Source organism: Tachypleus tridentatus, chromosome 8 (genome assembly GCF_004210375.1).
Source record: "Tachypleus tridentatus isolate NWPU-2018 chromosome 8, ASM421037v1, whole genome shotgun sequence".
NCBI lineage: Eukaryota > Metazoa > Arthropoda > Merostomata > Xiphosura > Limulidae > Tachypleus > Tachypleus tridentatus.
The window spans coordinates 21,988,676-22,003,087 of NC_134832.1; the positions used below are offsets into that span (position 1 = coordinate 21,988,676).

The window sequence follows — 14,412 nt, forward strand, 5'->3', positions numbered from 1 at the left end:
CTTCAATGCGGGTTTGTTCAAGCACAATTTGTTTGAGTTTTAACTGGATTTCAAACTTATCTTTGTCACTCAATTCTGATTAGCTAGTGGAGATAGTAGAGTATTTCCCAAATGCTTCCTCAGACAACAAATGATCATCGACTAGTATTTTAATATACGCTGTTTAGTTTATTTTTACTCATTGATTCTTTAAGCCTCTAATTCTAAGATTTTGACAAGCTCGAGTAATGCACTTTTGTAATACCTTTCTAGTTGTTTGAGGAAGTGTGACTCAATAAAACCTTAAAAAGCAAACATGATCAAATCGTGCTGGCACAGATAAATATAAAATGAATTATGATTTGAATTTTAATTGTGAAATAATTTTGTCTCTGTTTCAGATCTCAAACGCGAGCTCCCAATTCATTATATTACGTATTATAATTTATCTTGGTCGAGTGCCCGGCATGACCAAGCGTGTTAAGGCGTTCGACTCGTAATCCGAGGGTCGCGGGTTCAAATCACAGTTACACCAAACATGCTCGCCCTTTCAGCCGTGGGGGCGTTATAATGTTACGGTGAATCCCACTATTCGTTGGTAAAAGAGTAGCCAAGAGTTGGCGGTTGGTGGTGATGACTAGCTCCCTTCCCTCTAGTCTTACACTGCTAAATTAGGGACGGCTAGCGCAAATAGCCCTCGAGTAGCTTTGCGCGAAATTCAAAACAAACAAAGTCGGTCGAGTATCCGATTTATTATGTTACGTACGTTACATATTAATATTTCAAATAACCGGAAATTTTAATTTAGAAGTTAATTAATTGTTAATATTTATGAAATTTGTGATATTTGCCACAACACTGATACACATAATTTTCGTTCTCAACACAAATATATTTAAATATCCCAAAAAAAATGCAATTTAAAATGACGGTTACTACAAATAGTTAATACAAATACTTAATTATATACAAAAATTCACAAACAATATTCAGTCTTCTGTATGGTGTGGAACTTAATATTCTATCGACAATCCAGGTCCACAAGGCGCAAATTACTTTTATGTTGATACAGAGATATACTTCACTTGACGAGAATGCTAACTAGCTCTATTCTTGTTTGGCCTAACGCTGTTTACAAGCATACATTTTACAGAGGAAGGTAAGTGTCTAATGTACTCGTAAAAACACTAATGTCTGACGTTAATTCTCTGAAGTGAAGCGGTTCTTAACCTTCGAAACCAATAAACGTTCCTGGTCAAATTCTGTAGTTTTCCAATTAATAAGGGTTAATCACAATTATAGCTTCCGAAGCTTACAGTATACTAGGTATAGCTGACAAATATTGACAATTCTCTCTTGGTACGTTGGTTAAAAAGTTTAAGGCGAGATTCTCAAATGTTTAAGAATGTTCGAAAACACGTAAACAACAAATTGTTGATTCTTGCTATTGAGAATTTTCTACAAATGTAGAGAACAGGCGGGACTTGCGCAATACACATCCAACAATATACATCAAATTGAAACAAACATAAGATTAAAATAAACGTTTAAGATTTTATCCATTACAATCTGCCTTGTCAATTTTTTTGTTCATTTGTCGTAGACCCGGCATGGCTAGGTGGTTAGGGTGCTCTACTCGTAATCTGAGGAACGCGGGTTCGAATCCCTGTCAAATCAAACATGTTCGCCCTTTCAGCCGTAAGGGCGCTATAATGTGACGTTCAATCCCACTATTCGTTGGTAAAAGAATAGTCCAAGAGATAATGATGGATGGTGATGACTAGCTGCCCTCCCTCTAGTCTTACACAACTAAATTAGGGATGGCAAGCGCTAATAGCCCTCGTGTAGCTTTGCACGAAATTCAAAACAAACAAATAAACATTTGGTTGTGTATTTATAATGCCAGCTGTCTACAATACCGAATGTTGTTATATTTCAATTCAGTTTAACATTTTTGCTGTAGTTGCATATTGATTGTACTTACAATTTAGTCTTTAGAGAAATTTTAATCAGTAGTCTTGCAAGCATGTTATTTTGTATGTGCATGTGTTTTTGTTTTTCTTTCAGATCCAAGCTAAATAGGCTTGTCCTATTACAAATCTTGGAAACACTGTAATTCCTAAAGAGTGAATCAATTACGAAAATAAATAAAAGTTCTCGTACTTGGTAAACTTTAGGAAGGATAAGACGGAATGAGTATGCCCATTAGGCAGAAGTAATCTCTTGACATAAGAAGACGAGAGATGCAAAGAATGGTAATAATAGGAACAAGACGTCAAACAAGAGCATTAATGCATTGTTTACCCTATTCTAGTACCTTTCTATAGCTCATCTCCTATACAATTAGCATTTTATTACACTGTTGATGTGATAGTTGAGAAAGCGACGCTACTACTTGCTGCTTATAGGAAGGATTCTTGTTCGTTCTCAGTTAGCACACTCCCACTGTGTCCAAGTGCCAGGAACGAAGCGATTTTACGCGTCACGAGTTATTAAGGGCTTCGTACATTTAGCAAAGAGATGTTAGGCTTGAGGCTCCCATTCATAAGTTTCACGCTTCTTCGACTAATTTATAACCCGAGAATACTGTTACAAAAAGAACCAACTTGACAGGATAGGTAAAAACCAAGCGTTGCGATCAAATTCTTAGTTTATAAGAAACGGGGAATGATTAGGGAAAATATTACTGGAGACGAACCATCGCCAAACTGCTCAGCCATTGAAAAAGTGAAAGACAGTTTTTGATAAAAGGGGAGTGAAGTGAAATAGAAATAATAATGTTGCGATTACTAAGGAAACAGTATCTTAGTTTCTGCTCAGTAATTCTGAGAAAAATATTTGAAATTAAGTGAACATTATTCTAAAGATATGAAGAAAAAGTTTAGAAAACCTATTCACTAATAACTCTTCTTTTATCTCTATTCTCTCAACTACGTCAGAAACTGATAAAATAAATTTGTAGTAAACCTATAAGCAAATAATTTGTACAAACGAAGAGTTATTTACATTGGTTTTCAGTTGTCAACAGATCTTTGATATCCTTACTGGTTTAGACATTCTTTTTGAGAAAATAAACAGAAATAACGTTGACGTCGATATAATTTATTCTGTATTACTTTTACCGGCATATTTTATAGTTTTTTGTGTTTAAATAATAAATAAAGCTAAGATGTTAAAGTAATTTCTTCTTTAAGTTTATAATAATCTTATGAAGAAAAGGGAATGCTTATCTCTATTCTGAAAAACTGAGAGCTAATGCGGTGTTTGATATTTTAGGATCATCTTCAATTGTTTATATCTTAATGTTTCTACAACGTCTAATTTATCTTTTGAAACACCATATATTGGAAATGCATCATAAGTTTTGAAAGATTGTACGTTACTTATAAAAGTATGGTTAAACGTCAAAAAGTAATACTTTTTTTTATTAAATGTGGATACCTCTAACTATTTTAATGGTAAGCTAAATATTTAAATATTTCAAAAATAACGACATTTAATACAAGTTACTGCTAATTAAAAACAATTTATCATAGTTTAACAATATTAAAAATATTGATCATTTCTGTCCTTATTGTATGACGTAAAAATTAAGTAATTAAGTTTAACTAACTTCCATACTACTAAATAAGTGTAATTCTTTCGTGAAGTTATGCACATATGATCTATTATCTTATACGCTTCTTTTGTATCTTATTCCTGATTTAAAACCAAACAAACTTTCTTTGCATAGAAAAGGAGTAGGAGAAAATGTATTCCGCGAGACGACAACACATTTTTATTTTCAAAATGGCGACTTTAATTATATGCATTAGCAAGATGAGTTTTTAAGTTCACATTACTAATAATTGGTTTCACCAACCATGACATTTTAAGTTGGCTTGATCAATCAGTAAATCAGCTGACCTCTTATCAGTGTATGATATTTCTAAACAGCTTAAATACTTTGTGTACCAATATTTTTTACCGTATCTTCAATATTATTCATAATGAATAATAACAGTAATTAAAGTTTCATCGTAACTCTAATTTTTTACACATGAATAATTGTTTATAAATAATCGATATTAATTTAATTGGGAAGAATTAAAATCAAAGGAACTTTTAACTCTTGTTTTATTTAATTTTTGTTTGTTAACTAGCTTTAAGACCAAACTCTAGATAACAGTATTTCCAGAGAAATAACAGTAAAATGATAACATGGATTTTCCAATACGCGAGTTTTATGTATTAGATTAGAAAGAAGAATGTTTGCTGACACGTGACGTTAATTATTCAGTTAAATTACTGTTTTGTTTCTGAACCAAATGGTGGAAAATTAAAACAAATCAGGTGTAAATAAATCCAATACATAATTATTTTATGAAATTTTAGAAGTAAGCATTATAATTTATAATTTAAAAATCCTACTGAAGTTTATTTTCCAATATTCTTTCAAACGCTAAAGGACCCGGCATGGCCAGGTGGTTAAAGCACTCGACTTGTAATCCAAGGTTCGAGGGTTTTAATTCCTGTCACACCAAACACGTTTGCACTTTCAGCCGTGAGGACGTTATAACGTGATGGTCATTCCTACTATTCGTTGTTAAAAGAGTAGCCCAAGAGTTGGCGGTGGGTGATGATGACTAGTTGCCTTCTCTCTAGTCTTACACTGCTAAATTAGGGACGGCTAGCGCAGATAATCCTCGTGTAGCTTTGCGCGAAATTCAAATCAAACCAAACCAATCAAACGCCAAAAATTGATCACTACCGTCTTGAGAAATTATTGAAACGCAGATATAGCAAGATGTTGCTATATATCACAATTGAATCACCTAAGATCAGACTAGAAGTTTCTAGTCACAAAATGACTCGTCGAGAAACACATTATTTTTTATTTTATTCGTTGCTGAAAAAAGAAAACTTCAATGTAGCTTCATGGCAAATAAATCTGTGCCAGCTTCGTCTAGGGGGAAAACAGTTGGTTTAAGCAGATTATGTGCCCTAAGGAACAAACTCTAGTATACATCTACTTAATGGAAATCTAATGACTTGATGTGAACACATTATGAAACACGTTTCGGTAGCATTCGACGCCATTCTACTAACTAATGAAAGGGTCAAGATCTTAATAAAAATGTTGTAAAACAACTAATAAAATTAAATTAGAAAACTACTTGTCAACACATTTTGTATTTTCTTCATTTTATTTACCTTTGCCTACGAGCCTTTATATTTACGTTTTCCCTTTTATTGAACAGTATAATTCATGCTCTGATTTCTTTTAATAAATATTTTTAAATAGTCGTTAGGTCCCCGATTTTTTTTACATCTATCTAGGTCTTCTACTGTAGAGTAGAAGATTGAAATATTAAAAGTCATTGTTTCAAAAATAACATTCACTTGATGCGGTCAGAATCTAAGTTTAATAGCCTTTAACCTTAAAGTTGGTAATATATATATATATATATAATGCATACTGTAACCTGCGACATAAAACGAAATAGGAAAACAATAACAAATTTAGAAATATGATTACATAAATATTTACAATCACGTGAAAATACATGCGTGTGTGTGTGTGGGTAGTTTAAAAACGCAGTTTAGTACGAAATGCAACAGTAAGAAATTTTATTATAACAACTTTACAACGTATAGGAGGCGCTAGTGGTACAGTATGTTTCATGGATACACCGATCACAATAATACTTGATACATTCACAGGAAAAAAAAAATCGATACTTGTAAGCTTATCCGTAAAGAAAGCATTTGACCATAGAAATTCTCATGCAATTCAGTTTCAAAATTGAAACCGAATCGTAGAAAATAACCAAGTATTCTCTCACGTTGAAGGTGTAACGTGGTCAGTCAAGTGATTTTTTTTTTATGGCTTATATGTCAGGGCTAGTGTAGAATAAAATTACTTATGAAACCGAACATTTCAATGTTGGTGTTTCGAGGGAGCTGGGAGTTTTCTTACGTAATCTGAATAAAGTAATTAGTTTCTCTCTTACTTGACGTGTACTAACTAACAACTATTCGTAAAAATATTGTTCAATATATTACAAAATTAAATGGTAATGAGTTTTAATGAGTTTAGTTTTGACTTCTAACGAAATCTTAAAACGTTGAAGTCGTTTGGAAATAAACGTTTAATAATAGAAATAACAACTAGTGTACAAAATAAATTAAAGTACCATATTTGAAAAAAATTTTAGTGTTGTAACTTGGACATCACATGTTGATGTAATTTTTCGCGACATGAACTATTATTTTAGTTTAGGCTTGGTAACTTTTAAACCTAAATTATAAAACTAGTTTAGGTTTACTGCTTTGTTTACAAAGAATTTGTTTTAGTTTCAGTTATCGTAGCTCATTGTGATACATAGAACTAATAATTTGGCCCATTATTCAGCTTCAGTATTAAAATCAACCGAAATTTGTTACATAATAAAACCCCCACTTTTGATAACACCTTCTGTAACATAACGAAATGTGTATTATATTGGTGACTGAATATAAATACACAGAGAAAACTACATTACTTGCCAAGTGTAAAATGATACTGTAACCTCTACTTTCAAAGTGGCTTTTTGTTAGATAATGTCTTCCAATGGTACGTCTGCCGACTTATACTGCTAGAAACCGGATTTCGATAGCTGTGATAAGCAGATTACAGATAGCCCTTTGTGTAGCTTTGTGCATAATAACAAAACAAACAAACACACAAATCGTCAGATACAATATTAACGATCTTATATTCAGTTCGTTCTTTGTAGGAGATCATATATTCAGTCTAATTAGAGTATCTACTTTGCAAGCTTATGATTTCTAACAAAACCAAGATCAAGTAAAAATTGACATTGCCCTAATAATACCATAGTAGTAGAATCCATTATTATTAGTGTTTACACAAATATTGTAAACACATTCAGTTGTTTTACTCAAACATTCGTTGGACAATTCTTTCTTATTTTTATAATGCAGTGCTCTCAGAAAAAAAAACAACAACAACAAAAAACATATTTGACTCGTCATGATAGTTGTGTGTTACATACTGAATGGAAATCCAGACATAGCTCAATATTTCGTAACAATATCTGATTTATTGAAGTAAAGCTTTTGGATGCAACTCTTAGTTGGCGATGAAACAACTATTCAGTATTGGCTGTAACATTAATATTTAACTACGTTCAAAGATTTAAAAAACACTTATAAGTACTAAATATAGTACAATATTATGTAAAATATATTGTATATATATCGGAACATTAGAATGTTTATTAATCACTTTATTAACAAATAAAAGTGTTTAAATTTGAGATATAAAACTTTACTGTTGCAGAAATTCATACTGGGCAATGTTTTTGCTATTTGATGTATCTTAATGTATGCATTAGACGTAAAAAGACAATTCTACGCGTAGGAAGACGTAACAATTAATAAATTAATCATCTGAAAGGATCAGAGGAGTATTGTTTTTGTGCAAAGAATGATGAGCTAAAGCTTTATGTTTCTACAGAAGTATTTTGTCTTCATTTTGTTAAAAATACGTCGATTTAACAATAAACTCACTTACTGTGCAACATGTTAAAAGTTATATGTTTATTCGGGGAAATAGCTTCTTTCCGCTATGACATCTTCTAAAATATTAACAAGTTAGAAGTGAGCAAGTTAAGTATAGTTCACAAATATGATTCTTTCTGTATAAAGACTTTACATTGAATAACATTCTGTAAATAAGACAAACGAAACATAAATAATTTGGTCTAAATAATACTGGTTAGTTGTAAAAGCATGTTCTTTAATCTATAAAAAATAAAAACTTGTGGATTCACGGACAAGATATACTGAATTTTATGAATGCAATATTATTTTCATGTGAAGACGATTATAAAGTATGTATTTACTCATTCACATTGATGGCACAGAGAGATGCATGCGCATCCTATATTATTCAAAAAAGGGACACTTTTTATGTGTCAACCTCGGGTGTAAAAGATCTGTACAAGGGAGAGGATAAATATTGAAAATACAAGGCCGTTCTTTTATGCTGATCATATTGACACCTAGATTCACAGAGTCTGTTTCACTATTGCTTGAATGCAGGAATAGTCTTAGACACCTATCTGGCAAATTCATGATGCTCACAGAATATTATTTAGAACTAAGACAAATGTGTATAGTGTGGTACAGATGTTGTAAAGATAGCTTACGAAAGGTAGGATAACTTCAGAATTACTTTTGTTGTTTGAATAGTTATATCAGAAATGATAATAACTATTTAAATTGTCATTATTATTTCAATATTATTAATTATGACATTTGCAATGTCAGAAATACTGTTTGTAAACGTCTTATAAATAAAACTTATTTAAACGAATGCAATTAACTTTAAAGTAAATGTACTGCTCTCTACGTGTCTAGAGTGTGGTTAAAAATTAGAAAATAAGTGACTATCTACACAGTTTGTAGTTTTTTTAAATGTGAAAAATCAAGTGAATCCTTTATATTTAGGGTATGAATGATTCAGGTATGTTTAACACTGATAAAAACCTATGTAATAAGATGACATTTTATAATTAACCTAAACAATGTTAATGGTTCTTATAAATGGATTATGTTTTAACTATAGTTTATTAGCGAATGCAAAGTAGGACTAATATTATGCCTGCTGCACCTACACTAGTCATTCTAATAATCATCTTAAAAAGCTTAAGAATTTCCACTCTCACAGTGAACGATTTTCCTAGTTTCATTTCTGTATTTAGTATCCTAACGATTAAAAAGTTTTCAGTAAGTTTCGTTGTCTTATTTATAAGCCAAACAAATGTCTTAAAATCATTGTTTTCATACAGATGATTTATTAATTTGATTTTTAAGCTTTTGGAATTTTCGCTCATACTTCTATATATATATATGTTTAAAAAGTCTATATAGCTAGTTTTGAATTCTTAGACTATAGAGATGCAGACAGTTAACAGCACTTACCGCCAATTCTTGGGTTACACTTGTTCGATAGAATTGTCGGTTTTGGTCGTCACATTTATAGCGTACGCGCGGCCCCAAATTGAGAAGCACGTTTTTCCGGTAAAGGGAAATGAACCATGAATTCTCAAATTCACCGTCCAGACACGCTAACAGCGAGATCAATCCTGGACCCAAATTTTAATAAACCATAAACAAAATAAATTTAAAGTATACATAAACGTTTTACTGAGATTAAAGTGAACAAAAAATAAATTATAATTTTCCAATATTTTCATGAATAACTGTTTTAGTACTGTTGAATAAAAATGGATTTTCAATATTAATTACACTATCAAAAATAAAACATAATCAGCAAAATAAATATTTTGTCGGTGTAACAAAAAATGCTTAGCCAATTTCCCTGATATACAAGACTGTCTATACACTGGCTACGCGTGTAAAGAATTGTAGGTGCTTGTTGAGCATACATATAAATTTTCTGCTGATATTGATTGAGCTTAAGAATAATGATTTTAAAATATGTCGTAACCAAAAACTACTATGTAATATTTCAGAAATTATTAGAAAAATACTCGCTGGGGATCGGGCAACACGGATAATACCCGAGAAGTAGTTTTAAGTTTTGTTGTCTGGTAAACGTCACGTATTCTCAGCAATATAACCTTATTCAAATACAATAGTTTAGGGTTTACTACGATCTACCTTTTGACCAGCTAAAAGGAAAATTTAGTTCTGTTATTCGATTTACAACAAGTTGGTTATTTCCCCTTTCTTATCTTCATTTATTTTGTACAAGGAATGGCATTAATTTCAGATGTTCTAACTAATGTCAAGCTGCATGTTTTTTACTGTAAAGCCTAAATACAATTCGGCATTTGATAAAAAAGTGAGAGTAAAAAAGTAATCAATAATCAATTTTATATGTGGAAGAAGTTCCAATTAGAAGAAAAACTTGGTAATTCTTCCACTACATTTTACTTATGCAGCGGTTTTGATTACTTTACCAGTTTTTCATATACAAATCAGAAAATTGATTTAATCGACTAGCTATAGGTGTGTATGAATATTCCGATGTATTGACAGTTGAATTTTGAAACGTGTTAGACTAATACACTTACTTACAAAAAATAATAATGTGCATGATATGGTAAACATGTTATCTAAGTTAATTCGTCCCTGGCCATAGTTTATAAAATTGTATTATGTACTTGTATTATAATTAATTACACTTGCTCTTAAGACTGAAATTGGACTTACAGTTCAACTATGTCAAGTAAGTCAATAAGTGTTATAACCTAATAACATTGATTATATCTTTCTTTTTTGGAAAGTAACATATATAAATTAAATATAAATACAATATTATTTAATAATAACCTAACAGTAAAGAAATAATCAAATTAAACTTCGTTTCAAAAAGCATTAATATCTGAGACACGAACGTTTGACATAAAATAAACACAGGAGTATTATTCAAAAACAAAAAGTATTATTACAAAACTAAGGTATTTCAAATAAATAATCTGAATTAGTGAATTAAGTATCATGACACACGCACCATTTTAACTAAAAATAAGTTAGTTTTAAATCTCACATTTGATGGATTTTTGCAAAGAACATTTTACAATAATCTGGGAATGACTAGATGTGTGAGCTGATTCAGGTGCAGTAGTTAGTACTTTCTTCATTTAAAGGTTATGAATAAAAGATAGTCATTAATGTTATATAATATCATCGGTTTAACATGATCATTAGAGGTTCAGTAAATTTTGATCTCAACTTTGGGTGAAGAAAACACGATTCATTAACACACGAGCTTAAATCATTTGTTCGTAAAATCATCTAACACGTTGAATAGCTAATTAGCTCTTCTTATAAAAGTCAGTTCTCTGTAAACTTTGCTGCGAATGTAGACCAGTGATATAAGCTACAAAAACTAATAACTATATTTTTCTTTCACTCCAAAAAGTTTAAAAGTCGACAAAATTTGTGAAGTTTCTGTCAGTTTTCTTCTCTTTTTTTTTGAACAACAACAACAACGACTTTGTGCTATCTTGAAACAACCGCCTATTGTGTATCAACATGTGTTTTCATATGGAAACCTGGCGTTGCCATTTCGTTTGGCGCCCCTTTCTCCTTCATCAACAGCGTGAACACTTACTGCATGTGAAATAGATACCACTGTCATGCTCTTAGTCCGTTCACTATCCTCGATGTGTTCAAACCCGGGACTATCTCTAGCAGAACCAATAGAATTATAAGTGTTGGTACTAAAAGGCGTCTGATTGGCGAGTTCCAAGTCGCCCTGTAATTCCGTGACAGAGATTTCTCGGTACTGAGCAGTTCCCAAAGGCGTTGGTTGAAGACAGTAGATTAAAACACCAATGAAGAAAAGGAAGAAGGAGAATACGTATAGCCAGTGAAACTAGGCAAAACAAGGAAACATGTACAAGGTTAAAAACACCTCTTCAAATTGTTATACAAGTAAAATGATATTATATCATTAAGGAATAGTAACTTATCAACAGTGCATCTCACTTTCACCTGTTTAATTTTTCAGTAACTGTTATATTTATAAAATGTTGTAGCTACAGAGCTTTCGATTTTTACTTGTAATTAATAAACAAACTATTCAAATGGAAAATATTCGATACGGTAACCAAAACTACTCCTGAATCAATGTTTTATTAATTATTTACACGTTTGACCTCTTCCATTGTGAGGACACATGCTGATTTAGGGTCATATTTCACTTTTCATATCCATAAAAGAAACTACCCACGTTTCTTATTTAGATTTTGTTTTCTTTGAACGATTTTCTACTTAGATGTCGCTTTAACGTGTTTACTTTTTCTACATAAATTAAATAATAGGTTGAATAATCGCCACTTTTCGTCGTCTATGTGCTCTGAACTATATCTGTCTATTCTTTCCATAAAACTGTGCGAATATTTTACCTGCTCGTGACGAAAGGGGCCCGGCATGGGCAGATGGTTATGGCGCTCGACTCGTAGTCTGAGGGTCGCGTGTTCGAATCATCATCATATCAAATATGTTTGCCCCTTCATTCGAGGGGGCGTTATTTCGTTACGGTCAATTCCACTATTCGTTCGTAAAAGAAGAATCCAAGTGGTGGAGGTGAGAGGTGATGACTAGCTGCCTTTCTTTTAGTCATATACTACTAAATGAGGGACTGCTAATACAGATAGCTCTCGTGTAGCTTTACACGAAAATTCAGAACAAACAAACCTGGCGATGGGAGCTGTTTGAAATATTGCACTACCAGTGGTTATTCAAATATCCAAGCCAAACAAGAAACAAAGAAAGTGGCAGCCAATTTATAAGTATCCAAGAGAAGTAACGTAAAGATATCTAATAGGCAACTGATCTGTGCGCTAGACAGACTAGACATTAGAAACCGCCAGTCCATAAACTCATTAGGAGCTTCATAAGTTCAAAGTTACAAAAAAACCTGGTTTTTAGCAGTATAATCCGTAGACATACAGCTGAGCTATTGGGGGTATCTCCAGAATTAAACACGTTAATCTTTACCTGACGATCTCCTAGTAGAAACTGACTAATTAAAGTACACCTAAATTCAACATAGAAACTCGCCTTTTTGTCTGGTTAATAGTGTAATCTCGTAACCTTTGTTCCCTCATAGCATTATTTGACATTTACAATTATTTATCGTCACAATTGGCTAGAAAAATATATTAAAGTGCCAGTTCTTTAAACCTGAATACTACATATATACTACAATATCCTTTCCGAGAGAAAAGAGATCACCTATTTTTAAATAACAAAGAAATGGAACAAGCACAGATACGAAATAACTGAATTTTTTTATATTACCACAATGCTCCACAATGACATAGCGGTAGGACTGCAAACTTACAACGCTAGAAACTATGTTTCGATACCTTTGATGAGCAGGGCACGGATAACCCATTAAGCAATTAAGATTAACCAATTAAGCTTTGTGCTTAATTCCAAACAAGCAAACAATGACTAAAACAGGTAGGAAACATAAGATACGTTTGCACATCACAAATTTCTTCTATTTTTTTTTATGCTGGTCCCTATCTGACAATTTAAAAAAAACAATAATCTTTAAACTCGAGAGACGGCCAAGGAGTACTTTACTTTATCTCTAAAACACTTACATGTCACATGGACAACATAAACCCTTTAAAAATAAATTGAGGTCCAACAAGACCAGGCAGTTAGGGTGCTCGACTCTCACGATCGAATCCCAGTCACACCAGACATGCTCGTCCTTTCGGTTGAGGGGGTATTATCAGGTGACGGTTGTTATTAGTTGGTAAAAGAGTAGCCAAGGAGTTGGTGGTGAATGGTGATGACTAGCTGCCGTCTCTTTACTCTTACACTGCTAAATTAGGGACAGCTAGCGCAGATTGCCCTCGTGTAGCTTTGCGCGAACTTAAAAACTCGCAAATAAACAATGAATTATATTTATTAAAATAAAAACATAAAACGGTATTGGATCTTACTATCTCAAAATATTTCTTTAAAAGAAGAAGAAATCTACAGTGAATCAAATAATACATAGATATAAACTAAGTAAAAATGAAAAATAACATAAAGTCTTGAACAAGGATTAAATGAAGTACGTACAAACGACGTAATTGCACGATCTACCTCTTCAACATAACTAAATACTTAATACGGAATATACATGAAAAAGGTCCTTTAATGTAGAAAAGTAATGCACAGGTACACACAAAGACGAAAGATAAAAACAAAGTAAGATAAAGAAAGAGTTCAGAGTTATTTTGTCCAATTTAAGAGTGGACAGATTAGCGCAAAACAGAATAAAAATACAATAATTTAACATAAATCACGTTTTAAATTGGTCCCGCATGGCCAGGTGGTTAAGGCACTTGACTCTTAATCCAAGGGTCGCGGGTTCGAATCCCCCAACACACCAAATATGCTCGTCCTTTCATCCGTGGGCGCATTATAATGTGACGGTCAATCTCACTATCCGTTGATAAAAGAGTAGCCCAAGAGTTGGCGGTGAGTGGCGATGGCTAGCTGCTTTTCCGCTAGTCTTAAGCTGCTAAATTAGGGGCGACTAGCGCAGATAGCCCTTGTGTAGCTTCACGCTAATTTCAAAACAAACAAGCATTTTAAATCAAAACTTCAACAATCGTTTACTGCTCAGTAGAGCCAGCAGATGGCCCGATGTTTCTTTCCTGTGAGAAAAACACACACACTCGTTTGTAGCTGTTTCTTGTAAAAGCGACGTCTAACGAGAAACTTAACAAATGTAGTTGAAGTCCGTAATTAATGAGTTTAACATTTATCAGAAAACAAAATATTTTGAACACTGAATTCAAAATACAAATAAATAAAACCACTTGATATTTTATTTAAAATCACAACATTATATCAGATAAAATAACTACTCTTAAAATACTCAGAAAACATCTATAAGTA

The 14,412-nt window shown here is 32.3% G+C and overlaps 1 protein-coding gene across 4 annotated transcripts in view; it reads right to left on the bottom strand.

Annotated features, from left to right (window-relative positions):
* Positions 1-14,412, bottom strand: part of LOC143258651 (solute carrier family 35 member F1-like) — a 277,728-nt gene that overhangs the window by 79,511 nt on the left and 183,805 nt on the right. Inside the window, exon 8 of one of the 4 annotated variants that reach the window (XM_076517923.1) lies at positions 10,458-11,374. The exons of the other annotated variants lie outside the window; for them this stretch is intronic. Within the exon in view, the coding sequence (XP_076374038.1) occupies positions 11,027-11,374 (348 nt within the window). The 3' untranslated portion in view covers positions 10,458-11,026. Of the gene's footprint in view, positions 1-10,457; positions 11,375-14,412 lie in introns of those variants that run through there. 4 annotated transcript variants of the gene reach the window in all.